The following is a 26,646-nucleotide window of genomic DNA, read 5'->3' as shown; positions in this document are numbered from 1 at the left end:
TTAATGTGATGATATTTCTAAACTACAATCCTGATCATCTGCCCTCCAAAAAAATGTCCATTTCAGCATCAAAGTTTTCCAGTCCTCCAGTCTGATGAACAATATTTCCTTTTTAGCCAGTTTGTTGAGATGTCCCCACACATGGTGCATCAATTTTCTGCATCCTCTACATAGCTATCTTTCTTGTGTTTCTTCTTTCCTTGAGTGATGCCTTTCACATTGAAGCTCCCTTACTCAGTCAGATCGTTATCAAATTTTTTGGAACCCATAGACTTTCCTCCCTTGGGGAAATACAGGCAAAACCTCTCTCTGAACATAATTTATCCCCAGATATTAAAACATCTTTAAAGTGTACAGGTTGATCTAATTCAGTAGGTTTTTTTTTCCTACAATCCAGTGTCTTTTAGAATCTGTTGTTCCTGCCTCATTGGCATTCAAAAATATATTAATAAAGCATTTCAGTCTATTTCTGGAAGTTTTTATTTCTCTTTTCAGTTTATTAAGCATCTCTTTTAAGGTATGATTAGATATTGCTATAACTGCTTGACCTGTTGTATTATATGCTGTACTTGTAATTTGTTTTATGTGTTATGAGGCAAGAATGTTTAGTTTTAATGGGAACATACACAATGGAATTTGTCTTTTTTAATTTGTAAGGATCCTTCTCCTTCACTGCTCTTAAGTAACCTTTCTTTTCAGTCTTGTTCTCTTGAGAGCTGGGTGTATCCAATTTCTGACCATTCAGTCAAATCTTTCATTTGTCACTTTGTCAGTCTCTCATTTAGTCATCACTTTCAAACATGATTGTTTCCTTCTACAAACTAACCATACCTACATTGTTTGTGATTAAAGGTGTGTACTAAAGGCATATCTGTATTTCAGACAGATCAAATTGTAATCCAGAATGTGTCTGCATTTCTTCTGAATCACATAGACCAAGAAGGTCGTTGGATGTTTGCCAGGAAGGTCATTCCTTGCCAAAGAAGCCATGTTGCTGGATTAAAATTCCTCCACACATTTTTTTCCCTCTCAATATAATTTAACTTCCACAATAGATGTAATAAGCTGTTGATACAGCGATGTTTATAAGAAATACTCATAAAATAATTTGAATGAGTTAGATGAATGTATTATATACATTTTTATTTTACCTTTGGTAATTAATTCTCAGATTTCAACTATTGACTCTGATGACTGTTCAGATGACAGTGAACGGTGATACAAAGTAATTTACCCTCTATGCTATAAAAACAGAAGAATGGCTAATGTAACCTTCCACAAAGGGACAACAGAAAATTGATTCTTGGCAACGATACACTTGCCAAAAGCTTTGAAATATTAACCTCTTTATTTTTCTTAAATTAAATACAATGTCTAATTAATTTAAGATTGAGTTTAAGACTTTGGAAGGAGAAAATACTGACACTTGAATTTTAAGAGTGAATTCTATCAAAAATTGAATATACAGCAGTTTGGAAGATGAACAGTTTTAGTTTCAAGTGAACTGACTGACAGTAATTACTACTCTTAAACATAAACAGCATGTTTTATAACATCTTGATAACAAATGTATCTGTAACACCTATTTCCAAAGCAACAATTATATTAAGCTTCCATACATAATATTGCAGTTATATAAGTGTTACTCCTTTTTTTCTTTTTATTTAGACAGTTAGGAGAGGTCTATAAAAATATTTTGCACAAGTTTCAGGAATGTGATCTCAAGATGACACCATTCAAAATTAAAAACATGTTTATGTCAAATTGTTGATAATTAGAAGCAAAGAAACTACAAAATTAATGTCACTGTTGTGATTGTTCTTGGAATGCATCAAAGAACTTGAATGAAAGGCCATGTTGCCAACCCCGCAAAGACTTTGGACACAACACTTGAAGAAATTCAGTTGAAACTGACTGGGAAACACAGTCCCCAGGACCAATTATAGTAATGCAAGAAGCATGCAAGCTGCCTAGGGAGAGGAACAATCAATAGTCATATCCAGATGTGAGATTACAAACCACTACAATGACCAGGTTAGCAAAATATGCCCAAGGGCGGAGTAGCACCACTTATATGTAGGGGCTTACCAGTACCCATCTAATTTAAAGAAGGCACATAAGTTAGGAGGGAATTTTGCCTGATATTATAATCCTGTGCTTAGTAATATGTGGTGATTGTTTAATTACTGTTTATTAGTGTCACCACTAGACCCAGTGTATTTATTTAATTTGAATAACCTCTTAATCTGATGAACTAATTGTCTGATAAACTAAATTACATCATATGTTAAAAGTTTTATTCTACTCAATTGTTTAAAGTATATTATAATTGATCGATGTTTATTTTAAAGATTTTTTTTTAGGAACAACCAACTTTTAACTATTTTACTTACAATAAAAAAAGTTAAATGTGTTAGTACAAAGTTTCCCCAAGCAAATTGGGTACCCTCAAAGACATCTGACATTTTCTTTCAAGATAGTAGTTATATAAAAATGGCAAGAGGAATAGCCTTAAACTACCAGGGAAACAAGTATATGAAAAGACAAATGTGGCAATGTGTCAGGGAGTCAAAAATAATCAAATGAAGACAGCATTATGACAGCATAGAAAATGAAATTCAAACCTTCTCAATCTTATTGTACTTCCTAAAGGACAAGCAGACAATTAAAATGTAATTTTGGATATTTCAAAATGTCAACTCCACTCAACATAGGCATTGGTTATTTTTAAACTTGTTCATTATCTCCTTCAATCTCCAGGCAATTTCTCATGAACACATTGTTAATTATTATATTTGTGCCTCTTCATAGGACATTTATATGCAAAATTCATGACTGATACTATGGAATATTTCTAGTTTCATAATAAATGAAATTTTCATTATTTATTATGTAAAACAAAACTGTTTCAGATAAATACATCGACATATATAGTTAACTAGCATTAAATAAGATTTCTTGTTAATAAGACTTTGTGAGATACTTTAAACTTAAATATTTGCTTGGATTTATGAAGATATATATATATATAATGAAAGAAGAATTACTGTGGCACTAAAGGTCAAGTAAAGAGAGAACATGGCTCAGAATATAATATTAACTTGTAAAAAAACTTAAAAAGTAACTAACCATTTAAATTCTCATCATATGGCAAAGAGGATCCTGAAAAAGAATTTAGTTCTTTATTAATTTTCGTATTTTCCAGCTTGGCCTGCTTCTGCCATTGCGTACACTATATCCGGCACATTCTGGAAACTTTATTTGTTCACAAAGTCTCTGCAGGAAACAGTCCCGTGAAAAACTTGATGAAGGTGAGAATTAAGACATGTTATGATTTTGATTTTCATTGTGAAACAATATACACCGCGAAATTGTGTTAGCGTTTCCATTGCTATGATGACCAAGAGCATCTATGATAGCAAAGGGTTATTTCACCTTCCTTTCCTAAGTTCCTGACTGAGGGAATCCAGCGGGAACTCTAGGAGCAGACACCATGGAGGAGTGCCGGTGGCTGATTTCTTCTTTCTGGCCTCTGCAGCCTGCTTTCTATCCTCATCAACATCACCTGCACAGGAAACCCATACCAGGGGCTGCCTGGCCCTTTACAGGGTGGCCTGAAAAGCAATTAGGAGTCTGCAAGAGAGAAATGAGTCAGGCTCAGTAATCATAGGAATCATTCGGCTCTGAGTGACTAGCAATTAGGATTTTTCTTTATTTAAACAGGTTTCACAGAACAAAGGCAAGCTAATGATTATCCAAGGAATGCAGATCATTTTATCTCTGGACATGTGTCAAAGATTAAGAAGTTATGGGGAAAAGAGGGGATTCAAACATTGCATTGAAACACATATTAGGATACACTACAATTCAAGTCTTCCATTCAAATTCAAATGTAACTTATCTTTTTGTTAGATTTTTCTTATTAAAATGGTATGTTCTTACCAAAAACATCTTTTTTGTGTGTGTAAATATTTATAAACAGATTTTTCACTGTCTTAATAACAGTGAATTATTATTATTGTTGTTATTGTTATTATTATTATTATTATTACTATTATTAATTATTTGTTTATTTTCGAGGTTTTTTTTTTTTGAGATAAGGTTTCTCTGTGTAACAATCATGGATGTCATGGTCTCACTTTTGTAGACCAGACTGGCCTCAAACTCACAGCGATCCACCTGCCTCTGCCTCCGGTGCGCTGAGATTAAAGGTGTACACCGCCATGCCCAGCCCAATAACAGTGAATTTTAAAATGCTCAGAAAGCTTCCTCTTTGAACTATCACTTTAAAATTGTGCAAGATGTTTTATCCTCTAAAACCTAGTCTGATGTTATATTTTAAAATCACTTGACATAAGTGCTAATGACTTTGTTGACCACTGTTTTATTTAGTGTAAATTCTTTGCTGTAGATCACTCTTCTTTCTTCATCTATATCCAGATGAAAATAAATCACTTTTGATGATTAAGTGTAAAAAATATAATCTATAATTGAACATTTTCTTAAATACTCACATGTATATATGAACTTAGTGCCATGTATACACATGGAATATTGTTTTCTTAGTAATACCAAAAGGTAGCTTTAAATGCTGCCTTATGTTGGGAAGAAAAATTCCATGTATCCAGTTTAGACACTTTATGCAAAAATACTTATTCCTGGTAGTTCAATATGAGAGGAAATGTCCTCAGTAGACTGATGGTAGGCCCAGTATTGTTTAAGCCCACTGTAGACAGTGTGTGATCTGTGAGGACATTCCTGCATTGTCTGTGCCCTGAGGAGAAAGCATCATTACATAGACCTTCTACTTTCTAGCTCTTATATCATTAATGCTTCCAATTCATTGACAGTCCCTGAGACTTGAGGAGGTGGTATAAGTGTCCTGTTCAGAGATGAAAAGCCAATCACATTTAGAGAGCGGTTTTGCCCAATGGCTGTTTAGCTAAATAACTATAGTAATTCACCTTAAGAGCTCAAGACTTTCTCTGGCTTTGATTTATTTTTTAATTAGGCATGAATTCCTGTGACTGTTGATTCTAGAGAACGACAGTCATTTTCTTCAGTTTATGTACCCAGTGAGGATGCTACCATAGTCGCACTAATGATCCTGATTAACTTCAGTGAGTCTCTAAAAAGAAACAAACAGAAAGAGACGTAGATGTGGAAAGCAAAGGAGACTTGTGTGCAGATAGGATAAAAGAGTTGGAGGGAGAGGAAGAGGATGAAAGGGTACAGTAGTCGAACACACCTTATACAGGTGTAAAACTTTTGAAGAAGTAAGTAAAGGAAAATAATTTAAAATAATTTAAAGCGTGTGCATAAATATGTGATTATTTTAAAAAAGCAATGTATTGAATATTATGTAATTTCTATAATATAAATTATCTTGTTTTATTTGTAGGGTTGTGCATTTTATTGGGGATTCACTTCTTGGATGGCTTATTATATTAATCACCCAAGATATACACCGCCATGTATGTACAATCTCCTATTAACTAACACCACCCTAATTTCCAAGTTCAGTTCTTAGTTACATAAAAGGGAACATCTTATACTTAACAATGTAATTAATAAAAATATCAAATTTCAATTTCTCCCATGTCATCATCTATTAAATGATTATGTAGTCTAGAAATACTAAATGTGACTGGCATGTATATTTTCTCTCTCTCTAGAAGCACTAAAAATTTACGATTTAATTGTTCAAAAGGAGAAATAGTGAAATGATAAAAAAGAAAAGGAAAAGAAAATTTAGCAACTAATTCATTATGACTGCTAAGAAATAAAGAATCACGTTTATGCAAGAAAGAGTCCTCTAAGAGGTTCTAATCTTAAATAGTCAGCCTTCAAAATATGTACACAAAATGAACTCTAGGCTATGTGTGTATGTAAACAGTATTTAAATATACATAAATATATTTTAATTATTCAATATATACACAATGTTTAAAAATATATAGTATATTATGTAGTATATATATATATATATAGTATAATTATATAATATATGACCTTTACATTCACAACATGAAATGGGCAGCACTCCTCTAGGAATAAATATATTAAAATATAATAAAAGTTTTAACGTGATGTCTCCTACTGGTTCTAAAGATAATCCTGAGGAATTTAAATAGTACCACATACTACAAATTATGCTCAAAATTTGTACAATTGAAATACTAACTACAACATGTACAAAATAAAAGAATAGGATTGTTTTTCATTACAGTGTTAAACAACAAAAAGGACATTGAGAAGTATTACAATTTCCTGGACCATGTTTTCTAGGTACTTAAAATGAGGCCTTAGTAAAATGCACTCTGCTTTCAAAAAGCTTAATAGAATAAAAAAAGTTTTATACTATCTGTTCCATTTGTTTTCTAGATTCTATTATAATAAAAGAACCTAGGTACATGAATAAACAAAAATTATTTGAACATTTGAAACTCAATTATATAATATATATTTTTAATTTTTTATTAATTTATTCTTGTTTCATTTCAATGGTTATCCCATCCCTTGTATCCTCCCATTCCTCCCTCCCTCCCATTTTTCCCTTATTCCCCTCCCCTATGACTGTTCCTGAGGGGGACTTCCTCCCCCTGTATATTCTCATAGGGTATCAAGTCTCTTCTTGGTAACCTGCTGTCCTTCCTCTGAGTGCCACCAGGTCTCCCCCTCCAGGGGACATGGTCAAAGGTGAGGCACCAGAGTATGTGAGAAATCAGACCCCACTCTTCACTCTACTGTGGAGAGTGTTCTGTCCATTGTCTAGATCTGGGTAAGGGTTTAAAGTTTACCGCCTGTATTGTTCTGAGTGAGTTAATCCAGAAGCAGAAAGACTCAAATGGCATATACTCACTTATATCTGCATACTAGCCCAAAGGGCATGCCCCACGAAAGCCTTCACTTACCAGGAAACTGGGACAGAGGGGAGGACATCCTACTGGGCCTCTAGATGAGAGAAGCATGGGAGAGTAGCAAAATAGAAGGATCCAGAGGGTTCTAGAAACCTACAAGTAGAACATTATGATAGGCAGATTTGGGCCCAGGGGTCCTGCTCAATTATAGAATATTGAGGTTCAAATGCATATGGCTATATTTTTGACTAGAGGATGGTTACACCCTGTAATTATGTCTGTGTTATGTTTTAAGTACAATGATCCAGATAGGAGTTTTTGCTTGCATCTCATCTCGGTTTTTTGTTTGTTTGTTTGTTTGTTTTGTTTGTTTGTTTTTTGTTTTTTTTCTTTACAGCATTTGGAAATACACAAATAACAGTGTCTGCTATCAATTTTTTGGTATGTATTACATACTATTTTTTATTGATGCTCTAAATTTTATATAAATAAAATAGAAGGTCTATCATTTGGGAGAGAATATGTATATAGAAAATGTATTAGCTATGTAGAAAATTCCCACTTGGAAACTGGAAAGATAGCTTAGCAGTTAAAAGTTATGACTGCTTTTCTAGAGGTCTTGGGTTCAAATTCGACACCAACATAGCACCTCACAACTGTTTGCAATTCCAATATCTGACACAGACATGCATGCAGACAAAGTAACAATGCAGATAAAATAAAATAAATAAATTTGAAATGGAAATATCTGCTTCATATTGCATTATTTTTCACATATACATATAAAATCGCATAATATATAAATGACTTTATATAATTTACTCATATGCTGTTAAGTATTCATGAAAATTCAGCAGTCATTTGTAACAGATAACCATAATTATTTGAAATATAGTAAATAGTTAAAAAATAAGATCCATTGTTTTAAGTTGATAATGAAGACATACGATAGATATTGATTTACGTTCAGAATTTTAGACTCACCAAGTAGGAAAGATGTTTTCTTCAAGGCTGTCAAAGACAAATAACCAAAACACTATGAATGTAACATTTATATAATTCCTGATGGTTTCATGGTTCTTCTTGCTATAGGTAGTTTATTGTATATACGTGTAATAATATATATGTATATGTAAAAATATTTAATTAAAAATTAAGATCCATGATTCTTTTTATCATTTTTGCTTTTATGAACTTACAAACTTCTAGGACAATTTTGCAAGTGTAGTAGATAAATATAAAAAGTTAATTGTTAAGTTACTCAGCTCATTGATTCAGAATGTACAAAAAGGCTGCATCCATTTATTCAATGGTACTGATTATTTCATCAGAGACTAGCTCTTTCTAAATTTTTCTCTCCATCCTTTTCTTCACCACCATTCTATGTAAGCAAACATTCTTAGTCATTGAAATTTATGCAAATTTATCTGGGTAGAGTACATAAGATTCTTTTTTCTTGTTAACTAGGTCCATAATGTGAAATTTTATTTGTTTTTTCTTAGTTTACTGATATAACGTGTTATCTTTTATTTTATAAGTGACTAAATTTGCACATGGTAGGATATTTATATTTATTCAGTAAATATGACATATTGTTTATGTTGATAATTTCTTTAAAAAGATGAAGTACATTAAATCATTTAGTTTTTATATTTGTACATTGCTCAGACCAGAATAATCATGTCGCTTGATTTTTGTGACGGCTTTATGACTAATTTTCACAAAGTTCACTGTGAGTAACTACTCACAGAATTTTGGCAGAGAAAATATTTGGTTCAAAAACAAAAATGACAGTCACATATTTCACTTCTTACTTAGCTTCAGGTTGTGTTGTTGTTCTTGTTCATCTCTGCTTGTTGCTCTGATTTTTCTCCTCCATCACATTGCAGTCATCTGCTGTTTGCAACAAGTCCAAGGTCTCATTTTGTCTTTTGGTATAATTACACTACTGCCTCCATGCACTACTGTTGATTTATTGCATTTCCTCCAGTGTGCCATCATAATCCACAGATTCTTCCATTAATCAAATGTAAGAGGCACGTGCACATTCTTCTACAGATAATTAGAGCTTTTATTACAGTCAATACATAATTAGACATAAGCAAAATGCTACAAACTGTCATGCAACTAATTTGTTTTTCCCTTCATTCACCTGTAGATTTTTCTTATTTTCATAAACATTTATCGATGTTATCTTATATACAATCCTGGGAACATTGATGAAGTCCAGCATGCTAACGGGCATTACTTCAATGCCTGTAATAGTAAATAGAATCTAGTTCAAATGTAGTGGAGAGAAGCAAGGAGATAATAATGGAGACATTTTATAATCTTCCTTGAAAACAATGAATAAAACTTTTCTCACCAGAAAAATCAGAATTTGCAAACGAGAAATAAGTCATCATTGAACTTCTTGCAAACATAAATTATGGTGACAAAGTAAAAAAGAATTGTTGGCTCATGATATTCATGAAAATAATCCGCGTTTACAGGACAGATTTAAATTTTGCAACCATTTGTTAATCTGACACATTTTAAGTAATTGATGTTATTACAGGATATAACACTTAATGATATGATCAATTTTAAATATACATGTATTGTCAACATAACTAGATAATTCAATGATGCTTTATTCATTCACAAAAATGAATAGACATATTTCATTTTAATATTAGTCCTGTATATTTCATTTGTAAAGAACTTAAGAACTTCTTTCAAGACCATAGCATTGTAAATTATCTTTCATTAAATTAATGAAATATTCTTCACTTAGTTATTATGTAAATGATCAAAAGGAAATAATGATAAGTATTCATTAATGTATATTTCAACCATAAATAAATGCCTCAACTGAAAGTGCTAACTTTTATTAATATTATATGCTGGCAAAATATTTGTCTTATTGACTTAAGTATTTAATATAAAAATATGGCAGTCATTTAAATCTTATTTTTGCTTTTGTTGATATGTAACCCATTACCTGGTAAGACAATATTCAAACAATGTTGAATGTTTTGCAGGTGTTTCTTGTTCAATTAGGGAAGCTTTTAAAGTTTCTGTAAAATTTCTTGTTGTTTTTGAAAACCTGTAATATGTTTTACAGATTTGTGAAGCTGGAAACCATTTCATCAATACATTGTTGGCTCATCCTAATCACACAGGTTAGTTATTTTGTATTAATCTATGTATCTTAATTCCTTTCATTTTTCAGAGCATTTACCATCATTGCAAACTAAGAAACATGTCAGATAGGTTTCAAACTGATGTAATCCCTTCTGGGACAATTAGGAGGGAAGATGATGACAATGTTTTTTAATTAATGTATTTTTAGTTTTGGAGTTTTTATATTGTAGCCCTTGCAGCTTTTTCATATCATCACTTTATCTTCCATCTCACACATCTGACAGTTTCCAGGGTACCAAATGACACCTTCCTCCCAACTTCATGTCCTCCTGCAAATGTTGTTTTTGTTTCCTCAGATGTGGAGATAGGATGGGAACTATTTCCAAGCCTTCCATGCTCTTTCTAAACATCCATTGGTGGGTTCAACTCAGCTGCTCTGGCTCAAACTCTTGTCCAAACTGACTGATTCAAAATGACTTCTTTTGGTATCTGACTGAATTGCTCTGTGTGGCCTCAAACTAATTCTGGCAATAAGTTTTAATATTCCAGCTCCTTCTCATTATATAGGCTCGTCCTGTCTTCACCTGTGTTCTCTGTGCAACTTGTCTTTGTACACCTTTTTTGGCTAAAAACAAACAAACAAACAAAAACTCTAGGCAAAATAACAACAACAACTTTCTTCCTTCTTCTTCATTGATCCAAGTAGCCTCTCTTTCCTGGTCTATTCCCATGAGAATTGTGTGTATTCTATTTCTGATTCCTGTTGAATATTTTTTTTATTAATCATTTTGTTGCTCAATTAGACTTTACTTTCAAACATGGCTGATTTCTTCTATAAACTGACTTCACCTTCATTATTTGGTTTTAAAGTTGTCTACTAAAGTCATGTCCATACTCCAGCCTGATCAACATTGTAATGCAGAGTGTGTCTGCATTCCAGCTGGATCACATAGACCTAGAAGGTCTTTGGATGTGATCCCTTGCCAGAGAACCCAAGTTGCTAAGTTAAAATTCCTCTCCATCTTCTTTTTACAGTTTGTATTGTATCTATTTCTTCCAGGCTAGTTTTCTATAAATTTCATTTTAAGAAGAGGATACCAGCCAGAAAGTGGTGGCTCAGGCCTTTAATCCCAGCACTCATACGGCAGACATAGGTGGATCCCTGTGAGTCAGGGCCAACCTGGTCTACAAACCAAGTCCAGGACAGCCAAGGCTATACAGAGAAACCCTGTCTCAAAAAACAAAAAACAAAAAAAAGTAAATAAATAAAAATAGGATACCTAAGTTTAGTAAGAATGAGTGGGTCACTTCTGCTGTATCAAGGACTCAGGGAATATTGTAGCTATTATAAGATGTTTTGACTCAGTTGGCCATCCCTACTTGCCAAGAAGCACATCAGATACATGAGTTAGTCATTCTTATAGGACAACGTGCAACTCAATGTGAAAGAATCAATGAAAACCCCATTCCAGCATGTGTAAACTCACAAAACCTGCAATCCTGGATCTCCCTGCATAGCTTGAGTCTTCTCTCCATAAAAACTGTTTGTGTTATCTTGGCACTAGGCCTTGGGATTTTGAATACTGCCCTTCTCTATCAAATAAGGATAATTTCAATTCAGAAAATTAAGAGGAAATAGCTATGCTACACATGCTATCTATGAGGTCTTAGTAGCATTCATATTATACTTTTAATTTTTATGTATCACCAGCAATTTAAACTATATTTAAATGCATAAAGTAGATTTGTGCAAATTCCACTTAACTGTATTTTTTTATATTAAACTTGCCAAAGGTTCCCATCCATCACTATTACATACCATAATATCAATAGTGAATATGTATACATTTGTACTGCTTCCTTATACAAGTAACAATCTATTTTGTGTTACCTAAGGTCTTATTGCAATTCTCCAGAGAGTTCAACTCTACAAGAATATTCTAATACCAGATTCTGTAAAAGTTGTTGTGAGAATGTCTTTGGGTGTCTTGTGATGCAGATCTTGAGGAGAAGAATAATCATATTTTCTTTTTCGGGGAGAGATTTCATGCATATGGAGAAAAAAGAGCCAGTAATAGTTGAGGTTAATAAATGCTTTAATAAATGTCCCTAATGACTGACCATATGTAGCATTGTAAATATGGGATAAACAGTAAATTTTGCCTCAATAATATGAATTAAAGATGATAAAAATCCATGTTAAGACAAAGAAAATCTATATATAGCCTTTCTCTAGGTTTCTCTCTGGGGTAAACGATACCTCAGTAGGTATGCCAAGAGCGGAATTTTCTGGAAACAGCACTTTGTTTACATTAAGTAAAATCTAGAAATCTTAAGACCAATCCACTTGGTGCAGCATCTCATATTAAAAGTACTTTAACATTTATAGACTGGAAAAAAGATCCCATTAATAAGGTATTTGCTACATAATCATGAGGAAGGAGTTTTAATCACAGCACATACATTAATAACCAAATGTGTTTAAGCATGTCTGCAAATGCAGTCCTGCTGAGACTGAGGCACAAAAAGTCCTGGTGTATTTTGACCATAGAAACTTTTCAAATTGGCAAGTTCCAAGTTCAGCAGAAAACTTATCTCAAAATATAAGATGGAGAATGATAGGTGAAGAAATTTGGCAACACACACACACACACACACACACACACACACACACACACACACACACACACGCATACACACACACACACACACACACACACACACACCAAAAAATACAAAACAAAAACAAAAACCATAAAATTCTCCACATTACTTTATTTTATTTTTTATTTTTATTTACTTTTTTTTCTCCTTTATTAATTTATTCTTGTTACATCTCAATGATTATCCCATCCCTTATATCCTCCCATTCTTCCTTCCCTCCCATTTTCCCCTTATTCCCCTCCCCTATGTCTGTGCCTGAGGGAGACTTCCTCCCCTTGTATATGCTCACAGGGTATCAAGTCTCTTCTTGGTAGCCTGCTATCCTTCCTCTGAGTGCCACCAGGTCTCCCCTTCCAGGGGACGTGGTCAAATATGAGGCACCAGAGTACATGTGAAGTCAGACCCCACTCTCCACTCAACTGTGGAGAATGTCCTGTCCATTGGTTAGATCTGGGTAGGGGTTTGAAGTTTACAGCCTGTATTGCTTTAATAGAAACAACTATAATAATTGTAACCTGAGAAAAACAATCATGGAGAATGTATCAAATTAATAGTTCCAACTCTTACATATTATTATAACCAGCAGCAACTGTATATATTTAAACCTCATTGTCTATATACTTATGTATTGATTGTAAGTCATACTCATCAGGCAATCTTCAAATAGCAAAAACAACTGAAACTTTTTGAATCAATGTCCTACTCCTACAAACTAAGCATTCATTATCCTGAGGTTTAGCTCAGATTATCTCACAAGCATCTGTTAGCTCTAAAATGTAATGATTAATCACTGAATTAGCTTCCTTAATCAACTTTCTTTTGTCTTCTCTATGACCCTTATACAATGTGTTTACATGTGTTCCAAGAGAATCAGCAATGTGTTTATCCATGACATTAAGTGAGCAGTAATAAAATCTGGACGTTATCTCATATATTTTTGTCTTGGTATTTAAACCATAGTTATATTATTGAATGCAGTATACTGACATTTTATTATTGCTTTAAACTTGTAGCTAAATGAGATTAGATGATTTGTTATCTGATTACATTTTGCTATGGAGAATAAAACAGTAATTTTGTAATTCATATTTTCTTCTACAAGTGTCACTGCTTAAAGTTCAATTTTAAATCATTATAAATTTATTTCTTAAAATGTTCTCTGAAAAAAATTAATGGGACTAAATTAATGAAAATCAAGTGATAGTATACTAAATATAATGAAAGTTGTAAATAATATTTCTGACTGCTTAGCCACAATAATTTCTGTGGCATTTCTGGATATCAATTATATTGATTCAAGATAATACTCAAGATAATTTCAGACTCATCTGTATAAATGACATCTGTATAAATTTTCCTTTGATTTCACTAATTTAATAGAGATGTTTGAGGTATTTATAATTCAAGCATATATGGTTGACACGAAGAGAGAATGTAAGAAGCCATGGAATTACAAAGCATATTTTATAATTTAGGAATAGAACACTGTCACAGCTGTTGTGTTAGACAGGATAATTACTATATGTCATTTATTTCTTAAATAGTTGATTATACTTAGGCCAATGCACAGTTTTACAGCAACATTGGTGTAGAAATATTAGGAAATGACAGCTATTGACTCTGAGCTGAAAGGTCATAACATTTGAAACTGGGGCTTCTCAGGGAAATTTATAAAATAATTTGCAATGGATAGGTGACATTTCATGTGTTATATGATTGTACTCAAGAATTTAGTATTACATAACAAGTGTATTTGTTACATAATTGACAATTTTTTCTTTCCTAAAAGGGAGCAATGCCTGTTTTCCAAGTCCAAATTATAATCCCTTTACATGGATGTTTTTCCTGGTTTCCTGTCCTAATTATACCTATGAGGTATGGTATTTACATATGCAAATAATTGTACTGTATTCTATACACACTGTACCCACAACTTTATCCTTTGAATATATTATATGCAGCCTTTATACATGCCTTTTCTAAAGATACTGGGAGAGATAATAATATTTTACCTAAATATATGTGTACTTAAGGAATTTGTAAGCTTAATATTCCATAGATTGAGATATATTAGATTTTGGGGGTTAGCATAGATTTTTAAAAGAATGATCTTTTCTTTTATGAATGTTGTGATATTCGGTGGCTTTTATGGCTTTCATATGCAAAGTTTAGTATATTTAGCTGTTTTTTACCTATACATCTTCTAAAGCTTTAAGCTTTCAAATTACTTATTTAAGACAACAATTGATAAAATATATAGATAAGCCAGGGGTGTCTGTTAACTTTGGGATTTTATATTAACAGATTGGTTCCTGGATTAGTTTCACAGTTATGACACAAACACTTCCAGGTAATCTTAGTATTTCCTGAAATAGCTTCTGAGAACAAATTACTGTCCCAGTAGTGTTCAAGTATTTGCAAGAGACTATTATATATGCAATTTTATTTGAATGGGTATTCTTTAGCATTAAATATCTTAAACATTATTTATTTCTATCTACATGACTGAATTTTAGTTCATGATAGGAAATACAATTGAACTATATTTGTTGACTAGTACTTCACTTGAAGCTACCTCTTGTGTGTACATACATCTGTTAAAACTGGTCTTGAGAATGCTGAATATGCAATCTTGAAAATTTAATATTTTAACACAAAGGGAAAAATTGAGTCACTTGAATGGTACATTTAAATAAATACATGAAATATTAATGTCTTTTATTGCTCTGTTTATCACTTATGGTTTATCATTAATTTATATATATATATATATATATATATATATATATATATATACAGATATACATAAAATGTAAACAAAAATAACATGCATCCAGAAATTTATTGAAAGCATGATTTATTCTGGAAATTTTTGAGAGGGCACTATTTAAGGAGATTTTATATGATTTTTTGTTCATTTATCCCTCAAATAATTATTGTACATATAATATTCTAAGTAATGGGTAGAAGGAACTTAATAAGAAATCATCCTACATTTGCAGAATATGTTCTATTTTAAATTATTTTTATTATTTTAAAATATAATTTATTGTTTCTATTACAAGAATATAATGTGATTGTTCTGTTTTTCTTTCAGTTGGTATTTTTACAATCTTAATGAGCATCCAGATGTCTTTGTGGGCACGAAAGAAGCATAAGATATATCAGAAGAAATTCAACTCTTACGTGTGCAGGAAATCAGCCCTAATTCCATTCATACTATAAGTAAATGTAGTTAATATCTGAGCAAGAAGTTCAGCATATAAGTTCACTCAAACAGCTTAAGAAATGATACTCATCTATTATAATGCAGCAATTGATTAACAATATTTTAATAAAAAGAAAATGATGATGGAATTTGCTAAAGTTTCCTTATGACTAGAGGTCATTAAAAACATGAGTTAAACTATGCATTGTGGCTCATGCTTGATTGCTAGCACACAAAGTTGAATCTGGAGGGCAGTCAGGAGTGTAGGTTCATACAAGATTATATGGAGAACACATCTTAAAATTAAAAACAGGAATATTAAATCAGAAGTTATTAATATAAATATTAAAATAGCAGTGAATTATTTGCAAGACCTCAATCTTGAAATAATAGTTTTGTTGCATTAATATTTCACAGCACTATTTCATATGGTAATTATATTATCTGGCTTCTGGACTGGCAAGCTGGATTGGTGCTTAAGAAAATATCCTTGTACTGAGAATTTTCCATATTGTACTTCCTTATGTCCTAGAAACCTTCTTTATTACTTTCTTGGACTTTATGGCAGTTTTTTATTGAAATGTTTCCAGTTTTACAGTGCTATATGATTAAGCATTTCAATAGATGGATAAAATTGTTACTCAAGAGCTATCACCTTTAAACTAGGTGATTATATTGTATTGTGTAACACTCAAAACAGCAACACAACCAAACACTATCACTTCCCCTACAAGAAATTGCAGACACAGAATCTCAAGAAATTAACAATATGTGTGGCTACATTCAAAATTAATTGGATTTTTAAAAATGTATACTAAAAGCTTGATAGACATAACTTGGATTTAATAAAGAAAAAGATAGTCTTGTTCATATAAGTACAAAGAATTTAAGCGTACTGGAAAATCAATTAAATGCATATAATGTAACAATACTACGTTTACTCCGAGTAACATTGTTTTATTGTTTGATTACATGGAACATAATGAGATAAACATGGATCACCAATCCACACCTACGTATTTGAATGTGTGATGAATCTAAGGACTACAATGATCTCCTTTGAGGCCATTTCTCTGAGATTCTGGAACTCATGCCCTCTTCATCACTATCATTTTATAACAGAATATTTTTATTTATGACTCAAAAATTTAAAATTTAAAAAAATAACATATTGGCCAGATAAATGGTCACACTAATTTGACTCTTAGTTTGATACCATGTGGTTGTATTCCATATATTGAATGAAGAGTGAGTTTAGTGAGTCTTTATGAAAAAAAAATACCTTTTGTGACTCCACAAATTGGTCCCTCTCGTCATGGCAAAACTTGCTATTGCTTCATTTTATGAAGATCCATTTAAAAAGACACATTATTAAGTAGAAGTAGAAAATAAAGCTGAGTGTACCTCAGTTTCTAATTGAACATAATCTAAAGAAATACAATGGACAGAACACTCTCCACAGTAGAGTGGAGAGTGGGATATGACTTTCTCACATACTCTGGTGCCTCACCTTTGACCATGTCCCCTGGAGGGGGAGACCTGGTGGCACTCAGAGGAAGGACAGCAGGTTACCAAGAAGAGACTTGATACCCTATGAGCATATACAGGGGGAGGTAATCCCCCTCAGGAACAGTCATAGGGGAGGGGAGTAAGGGGAAAATGGGAGGGAGGGAAGAATGGGAGGGAAGGGATGGGATAACCATTGAGATGTAACAAGAATAAATTAATAAAGGAGAAAAAAAGAAATGCTTACTATAGTTCTCGTGGAAGACAGTAGGCTTTCACATTCTATATGACGCTTGTTGACAGGGGTACTTGCAGGGAAGTGATAGTGTTTGGATTGCTGTTTTGAGTGTTACACAGTACAATACTATATAATCACTTTTCTCTCTCTCTCTCTCTTTTCCTTTTTTAAATTTAAGTAAGTTATTCAGATTCTCAATTGTTATCTCCTCACTTGTATCTTCCCATTCCCCTCTCCCTCCCTATTTCACCCTTTTCCCCTCCCCTAGGTCTGAAAAAGAGGGGAACTCCTCCCCCACCACATGACTATAGCCTATCATGTCTCCTACTGGTAGCCTGCTTAGCCTTCCTCTGAGTTCTACCAGGCCACCCCGCCAAGTGGAAATTGTCACGTAGGGGGCAAAAGAGTTCACGTCTGAGTCAGTCTCTTCTCTCTACACAACTGTGGAGAATATGCTGTCCGTTGGCTAGATCTGGATAGAGGTTCTAGGTTTTCCTGCATGCATTGCCCTTGGTAGGTACAGTAGTTTGAGCATACCCTTATATCCTGATCCGCCAACCTTGATGGTCTTCTTGGGGGTTTTTAGGACATTCTGGATCCTTCTATTTCTTCATTCCCCCAAACATCTGTTACCTGGAGTCCTGAAATTTGCAGGCAAATGGATGGAACTAGAAATGATCATCATGAGTGAATGAAACCAGACCTCCAGACCTAGAAAGTTACACATGAAATATACTCACTTATAGTTTGACACTAGAATTTACTTTTGACAATTTTATTAGACTGCATGAAATAGAAAAAAAAATGTCAGAAAGTTTAGAAGGAACAGTACAGTTCCTTCAGTATCTCACCATTAATTTTATGCATATGTGCTTAGAATAAGACTTATTCCATAATAATTTCCAGGAAATTAATGTATTTAACATACGACAATCTGTGTCAATTACGGTATTAAAAGTGCCTAGAGCAACAAACATAAAAATTGAAGTCCTCAAGCATCAAATTCAATACTTACCCTCACTGGCATAGTATAGTTATTCTCAAATTCACGCAACATTATTTAATACTTACATTACTACACTTATGGGCTGTTTGGATTTTATTGTTTTTTGTTTATTTGTATTTTTTATTGACAAACAGTTTTACATGTTTTTGTTCCCCAAATTCTGCCCAGAAAACCTCTACACCCCACCTATCTATGAGCATAACTTGATGCCTATTTTTTCTCTTTGACCCTTCTCTGTTGTGACTTTATCTCGCTTAGATCTGTTGGTCTTGTGTGCCTCCACAGTATCTGTGAGTTCATGATATCAATCCTGATGAATTTTTTAGACATAGTTTATTTGGAATTCTCTATCACTTTTAGTTCTTACAATGTTTTGATGTCTTCTTCAACATAGATCCCTGAAAATTGAGAAGTTTGATCAAGATAAAGCTTATATCTTTATTAAAATACTGTGTCTAAAACCTAAGCAAGTGATAAAATTCCTGACTCTGTTTGCATATTGATATTTTACTGGTGATGAATCATATTTTCAAGACATTTCAGCTCAAATTAATATTACTGGTCTCAATGCATGTCAAATTCTATTATTGGTTTATGTCTATTATATTAATATTGCTCCTAAAATAAACATTTGTGTTGAATTGCTATTATAATATCCTCTATATATTTATTAATACCAAAAAAAGAAAATTCTTTCGTTGTCTCCAGATACCTGATTTGATTATCACAAATGTTGCCTTATAAATTCAACCTAAGTTATTTGTATTATTTGTGAGAAATTATAATAATTAAAATCAAGTGTTTATTTTATTTTTGTAGGTATTTCATATAAATATTTATTATTTATTTCTTAAGCTCAATTAAAGTTATTTGTACTATCTGTGAGAAATGATAATAATTAAAATGAAGTTTTTATTTTATTTTTGTATGTATTTAATATAAACTTTTACTATTTTATTTTTTATTACCTTTATTTTTTACATACACATTTATATTATTACACATATATACAATAAACTACTTAAAACAAGAAGAAACACAAAACAATCAATAATTACATAGTTGTTACATTCATAGTGTTTTGGCTATTTGTATTTGGCAGCCTTGAAGAAAAACATCTTTCCTATTTTGGTGAGTATTGGTGAATAGCTATCGTATTTCATTTATATCAACTTAAAACATCTATTTAGACCTTAAAACATCTTTACCCTAAACAATTAAGCTTAGTCATAAAACTAAACTATCTGGTTTTTAACCCTATCAGAGACTTGAAAAAGAATAAAATTAATTATCTGAGTAGACAGGAAATGCAGGTTAGTAGCTTCCAAAATGAGTACATGACCGAGACAGTTTGCTGCCTTTCTATAATGTTGAAGCATCATCTTCAGGCATCTGGCTCAATCTATCTGACAGATATATTTGTGAGGCAGGAACTATTATAGACATGTTTGCCATGCCTTGGCAGAATTTGGTCATTGATTCTGAAGGCATCCAAGCTTGCCCAATTTTAGGCAGAATTCTGTCTGTCTGTTGGTTTTTGCCCAGTGGCTTGTTTGCCACATTTGAAGCCATCCCCATAAAGAGGTTCTTTGATGCTCATATTATTCTTTGAGGTTAGCTGGGAATTACCAAGAAATAACCTGTCTTACTGTCAAATAATCCTCAAAGTAATAAAAACTTCTTTAAATGCCATATTTTGTAAGTTTTTGAGGTTTTTGAACCCGTTATCTAACTATTTTACCTTATCTATCTATAGAATATTATCTATCTGTTAAACCTAGAATGTATATTCATTTGATGAAAATAGACTAGTAATTGACATGAACATTATTTGATCAACTAGCATTTAACTCATACTACTTAATTATCCTAAGCAGCCTGCAATAACACTTTCAAATTATTAAAAGTATACCTAATATTATAGTTGAGTTGTATGGGTATAATATTTCATATATATATGTATGTGTATATGCATATATATGTATATATAGTACGTGGGAAGAATAATCTTAAATTTGAATTCTATACAAATGTATCAAAAGTAAGCCTATTGTGCATCAATATTCAAAATTCTATACCAGTGAAGTAAAAATAACCTTGTGAGTAACAATTAAGACATTTAGTTGAGTAGTAGATTAAATAATCTACTTTTTGTTCTATAATCCCCATATATTTCTATATCCCCCCTTCTTTATTTTCATCTCCTATAGCCAAACTTAAGAAAGAAAGATAAAGGAAAAGAGAGACATCTGTAGGTCCACCCTTGTTTTCTGTCTGAATAAGACCAATAATAACATAACCAACTCCCAATAAAAATAAACATCTATAGCCAAAGAAAGCAACCAAAATCAAGTTTTTACAAGGCTGCCTAAACATTAAATTTTGCCAGGATTTGTACCATGGTCTGTACTTCATCTTCCTTTCAAGAAGAAAGGGTCAGAAATATTTCAAAAGATTGTGTTCATTGCTAACAAGGGACTGGCATTTTAAACTATAGTTTGGTGATGGTATTTGAAAATTGTGGAATAAACAGTGCTTGGTATTATTTATGAAATGAAAATTTAAGTACCTTAGAAGTGCTTTCTTGAGAACAGGGAATATCAATTTCTGAATTGATCAAGAAACAAAGACTTCTAATATGGTGCCAATATAACGTAAGATTTGTATAATGTACTAAAACCAATCAAAGTAAGCATGAGATGTATTTCCTTTCCCTGTGGTCATTATGTCTCTCTGCCAGCTTGGAAAGTTATGTGGTTTCTCAGAATAACCCTAACATTTCAGTTCTGCTCTATAATCAATCTTGTACTTGGTATCATGTTTTCATATGGAATAATTTTCACAATAATCTACTACATATATAAATTTTAAGTAGGCAAGGCTTAGGTGTTACCATTGGCATCTATAAAGTAGAAGAGAGGAAGGTGGTGAGAAAACTTATAATGACAAAGATGTGTTTGTTCAGAACAAGGAGCTATCCACTTGAGCAGGTTCACAGTATGAACACTCAGGATCTTGGCTATTTAGGATAGCTTACATGACCACAGTCACATCTGTGATAACAGGAAGATACATTTCAAAACAAATTACACTGTTTCACGCTTTAATTCATTTGGTTTTTTAAACTATGGGTTGTAGGTTTTAAAAATTTTCAAACCTACTTTATTTTATTTATTTATTTAATGCTTATACCTTCATTCCAACCCACTTACCATAGATAGGAGCAAAAAGAGGCTAATGGTAATAGGAGTGTTGTTCTGGATTCACTTTGTAGCCCAAGCTGGCCTCGAACTCACAGAGAACTGCCTGATTCTTCCTCGCTTAGTGCTGGGATTACAGGTGTGCTCCCCAGCACCCAGGTGTCTTTTGTTCTTACATTACCTTATTTACAAATATTTTTAAGGAGGCTTGGATAGCTCAGTTGATAAGGCTCCTGACACTAACTCTGAAAAATATTATGAAAATTATTCTGATTTTATAAATGTGTACAAGAATGAGTTATTATGAATGCAATAATTGGAAACCCAGTCATGAATTAGCTTATTAAAATGTAAACAGATTTTAAAAATATGGTCCAACTATATTTTAAACATTTTTATTACTAATGGATGTTTCATGTATAAGCATACCAGACAAGAAAGTGTCTTGAAAAAAAAATAGCACTCTAAATAACTCTAAGAAAAACCCTTTACAAACAGAAAAAAACATTTTTCATTATAAAATTTATCAACACATAATTGTCATACATAATTATATGAACATGTCTCTTCTGATGAGAAGGAAAATATAGCAATGATATGAGTTTTTATTTGCAAAATTCCCTAAAAGAAAGGCTTCATAAATTGTGTCAATATTATTATTAATGATATTCATATATAATAATACTCTGTATTGTTATTACTGTAGAATTTTATTTTGGCTTTTCCATGAGTCAGTTTTCTGAGACAATAACAAAATAACTTAGGAAAACAGCCACAATGATATGAACACACAGACTGAGCTCATGACCATCATCGTCATCATGCAGATGGGAAAGGCAGTGTAGAGGTGCTTATCTCAGATCAACTGGGAAGGGGGATGTGGGTGGTTGGGATTATCTGTTTCTCCAGTTCCATTTTCTTAAGTGCCTCCTAATTTTCTGTCAGCCCCGGTATCTCACGTATGAATCCTTCAGTGTTGTGACACATTTGTTATGTGAGAGCCCTCATCTTACAGTTACTTTCCAAAACATCATCAGATCTTTAGTATTTAAAGATACTTCAGAGGTGTACTGGGCATGATGGAGCAAGCCTGTGATCCCAGCACTAGGGGAGGCAGAAACAGGCACTCTGTGAGTTCAAGGCCAACCTAGTCTACAAAGAAAGTCCAGAATAGACAAGGCTACACAAAACCAAAACTAAAATAATAATAACAATAACAATAATAACAACAACAACAACAACAACAACTCAGAGATCAATTAAACAAAGAAGGAAAGGAACAACAACAACAAAAATTTATTCTACACCTACAACCTGGGCAATTCACAGCCTGGTTTCTAGAACATTAAAAAAGGGAGTAAGGGGAAAATGGGAGGGAGGGAGGAATGGGAGGATACAAGGGATGGGGATCACCAACTCTTCATCTGACAAAGGTCTAATATCCAAAATATATAAAGAACTTAAGAAATTAAACACCACCAAACCAAATAACCCAATTGAGAAATGGGGCGCAGAGCTAAACAGAGAATTCTCAACAGAGGAATATCAAATGGCTGAGAAACACTTAAAGAAATGCTCGACCTCCTTAGTCATCAGAGAAATGCAAATCAAAACGACACTGAGATTCCATCTTACACCCATCAGAATGGCTAAGATCAATAACTCAACTGACGCCTCATGCTGGCGAGGGTGTGGAGAAAGAGGAACACTCCTGCATTGCTGGTGGGAATGCAAACTAGTACAACCACTTTGGAAAGCTATCTGGTGCTTTCTCAGAAAAATGGGAATAGGGCTTCCTCAAGACCCAGCTATTCCACTCCTTGGAATATACCCAGAGGATGTACTACCACACAACAGGGACATATGCTCAACCATGTTCATAGCTGCCTTATTCATAATAGCCAGAACTTGGAAACAACCTACGTGTCCCTCAATAGAAGAATGGATAAAGAAACTGTGGTACATTTACACTATGGAATACTACTCAGCTATTAAAAACAAGGAATTTCCAAAATTTGTGGACAAATGGATTGAACTAGAAATTGTCATAATGAGTGAGTTCACACAGAAGCAAAAAGAGCTAAATGGTATATACTCACTTATATCGAGACACTAGTCCAAGGTGTACGTCCCCATGAAAAACTGTACCTACCAGAATAGTGGGTAAGAGGGGAGGACATCCTATTGAAACTTTAGGTGTGAGAGGCCTGGGAGAAAGAGGAAATGGAAGGATCCAGTGGGTCCTGGAAAACTATAGGCGAGTCTGGGCCCTGGGGTCCTCTGCAAACTGTGGCGACAGCCAAGGAAAAAATAGGCAGTAAAAACCTTGAACCCCTACCCGGACTAGCCGATGGACATTCTCCACTGTTGAGTGGAGAAGGAGATCTAACTTTCACACAAACTCTGGTGCCCCATATTTGAACATGTCCCTTGGACGGAGATGCCTGGTGGCACTCAGAGGAAAGATAATAGGTCACCAAGGAGAGACTTGATACCGTATGAGCATATTCAGGGGGAGGAGATCCCCCTCAGACACAGACTTAGGGGAGGGGAGGGGAGTAGGGGGGAAGCGGGAGGAAGGGAGGAATGGGAGGATACATGGGATGGGCTAACAACTGAGATGTAATATGTATAAATTAATAAAAATGTATTAAAAAAAAAGAACAAAGAAAGCTGCTAATTAAGAACGAGTCATTCATTTTATGAAATGAATTCTTTTAATACTAATAAAATGTATCTTTCTTTAAATATTTTGGCTAAGCAAAATTCAGTCATATTTCATTTTGTTTATTTTTAAATGCAATTTATACATTACATTTGTGTGTTTAAGTTAATAAGAACTGATTCTATAGAATGATAACATCTATACCATAAGGAATATTGCGTAGACTGACATATCATGCAAAATAAATGAAAGAATTCAATCTTGGCATTTTTTTTAATAAACTGTGTTAGCAAAAGAAAAAAAAACAAGGGATGGGGTAATCATTGAGATGTAATATGAATAAATTAATAAAAAAATCTCTATGTGGTAGGAAAAAATCATCTGATAGAGTTTGGTTTTAAATTATCCACTAGAAGTGGCAAACGCGCTTATACTGCTGCCTGTGGATCTGGATAGAACTCTATCTCTCTGGCACTATGTCTGCCTGCACGCTACTGTTCTCCCCATTATGATGACAATGGAGTAAACCTCTGAACTGAAGCATAGTTGTACTTCAAAGGCGAGAAAACTGACCAGCTTTCTGGACTTCCTCAGCTGGTTGAGAGCCGCTGGGTGCGTGGGAGGAAAGATTTTATTTGTTACTGATCACTTTTTCGCTCCTGCAGAAAATCCCATAAGGAGCAGCAGTCTTGAGATTTAAGGAACACGAATACACCGAGTTTGGGAAGTGGATGGATGAATGGGAGACCGTGTGGAAATAGATTGCAGGTCACGACTGGTGTGTCATTCAGCTCGGGATACAGGGCGTTTCCCATGGTATCGATGTGGCCATTTCTTGTTCTTCAGGGAGCTATTCTCCTCGCATGTCAATTCAAGCAGCAAACTTGAATGAAGATAAAATGCCAGGCACCCCACCAAGAGGGATCCTGGGATTTCCTGGTTCCCATGTCAGAGCTTAAGCCGGGGAACCCTGACTCCATTCACAACATTTTTTGGTCAATTCCCAGACGAGATGGACTCCCATAAGAGTCAATATCTTCCCAGATGGTGGCATCGCATGCCTTCGATTGTACTAGACAGGAGTGAATCGCATCGGACGCCAAGGGACCTGAAAACCTGGTGGCCAGCGTTTTGAGAACTGTCTGTGTAGAATTTAGTAATGCTCACTTTGGACGTCCAAATAATACTACAGTTGTCAGTGAGCGAAGCCGAGTCCATGGCAAATGGCTGGGAAATTGCAAGAAGGCTGAACAGGATCCCCACTCCCATCCGGGGTTAAAAAATGATGAGGACGGCCTTCTCCAGGTTCCGGGTTCTCAGTGGGCAGTGTCTTGATTGGCACATCCTGGAGTCATCACCCAAATTGAAATAGATACGAAGTACTTGAAAGGCCATTCTCCTGACAGCTGCAAAATGGATAGGTGCATCGTGACCACACAGGAAGAGGAAAACATAGTGAGGCACAAATGGCTTCTTCCTACCCATAAGTGGAAACCATTGCTTCCTGGTCATCAAGTTATCTCCAAAGCAAAACCACTTGTTGGACAGCCTGATCCTGGAGCTCCAGGAAATTATCACTCATGCCAGGCTTACCATTGTCGCTGATGGTGGTGTGAGTCGCCTTTGGCTCAAGGGCTTTCCCAGTTCCATTTGTTTGCTGTGACCTCTCTAGAAGAAGCTCATGCTGAGGTTCTCTCTTAAAATGGGCTTCAGAGTGAAACTTTAAACAGCATAACTACAGTAGTAGTCACCCACCTACTGCCTTCAGTGTTCCAAATATACTTGGTGATTGAATAAAATGATCACTCACTTACACACACACACACACACACACACACACACACACACACACACACATACACACACGGGCAATGGGCAGGGAGATTCAGTGTAAAATTACCCTAGACTGCATTGAATCAAGCCTGATGGCTAATGCTTAAACAGTTACTGTATTCCAATTAGTGCACACATAATCTCTACTGATGGGATTGTGACAGTGAAAAGATTTGTAAAAATAAAATTGCTTTTAACTTGCAACCCATGAGAAAGTATTGCTTCTGTCTTGAATGTACCCTGTAAGCTAACTTGCCTAATACGGAGAAGTTTTTGGTTTTTATTCTTTTTTTAATTTATTCATATTACATCTCAATTTTAGCCCTTCCCTTGTTTCCTC

The 26,646-nt window shown here is 33.8% G+C and overlaps 1 protein-coding gene and 1 pseudogene across 3 annotated transcripts in view; both read left to right on the top strand.

Annotated features, from left to right (window-relative positions):
- TECRL (trans-2,3-enoyl-CoA reductase like) overlaps nucleotides 1–17,466 on the top strand; it is an 81,831-nt gene extending 64,365 nt beyond the window's left edge. The window contains exons 6-12 of one of the 2 annotated variants that reach the window (XM_084758427.1): nucleotides 3,206–3,311; nucleotides 5,402–5,474; nucleotides 7,258–7,301; nucleotides 9,967–10,024; nucleotides 14,440–14,525; nucleotides 14,955–15,000; nucleotides 15,748–17,466. In XM_084758427.1, the coding sequence (XP_084614553.1) occupies nucleotides 3,206–3,311; nucleotides 5,402–5,474; nucleotides 7,258–7,301; nucleotides 9,967–10,024; nucleotides 14,440–14,525; nucleotides 14,955–15,000; nucleotides 15,748–15,875 (541 nt within the window). In that variant the 3' untranslated portion in view covers nucleotides 15,876–17,466. The remainder of the gene's footprint in view (nucleotides 1–3,205; nucleotides 3,312–5,401; nucleotides 5,475–7,257; nucleotides 7,302–9,966; nucleotides 10,025–14,439; nucleotides 14,526–14,954; nucleotides 15,001–15,747) is intronic. The other variant, XM_084758426.1, reaches the window with a different exon arrangement.
- Nucleotides 17,467–25,208: 7,742 nt separating this feature from the next.
- Nucleotides 25,209–26,136, top strand: LOC311584181 (putative inactive allantoicase; annotated as a pseudogene). Its single transcript has 2 exons — nucleotides 25,209–25,251; nucleotides 25,320–26,136. The product of its transcript is annotated as a putative inactive allantoicase (transcript).
- Nucleotides 26,137–26,646: the final 510 nt, after the last annotated feature.

This window comes from Acomys minous (genome assembly GCF_964271855.1).
Source record: "Acomys minous genome assembly, chromosome: 15".
In the NCBI taxonomy this organism is placed as follows: Eukaryota; Metazoa; Chordata; class Mammalia; order Rodentia; family Muridae; genus Acomys; species Acomys minous.
The sequence above is the reverse complement of the archived record's forward strand: the minus strand, read 5'-3'. Positions and strand labels throughout refer to the sequence as shown.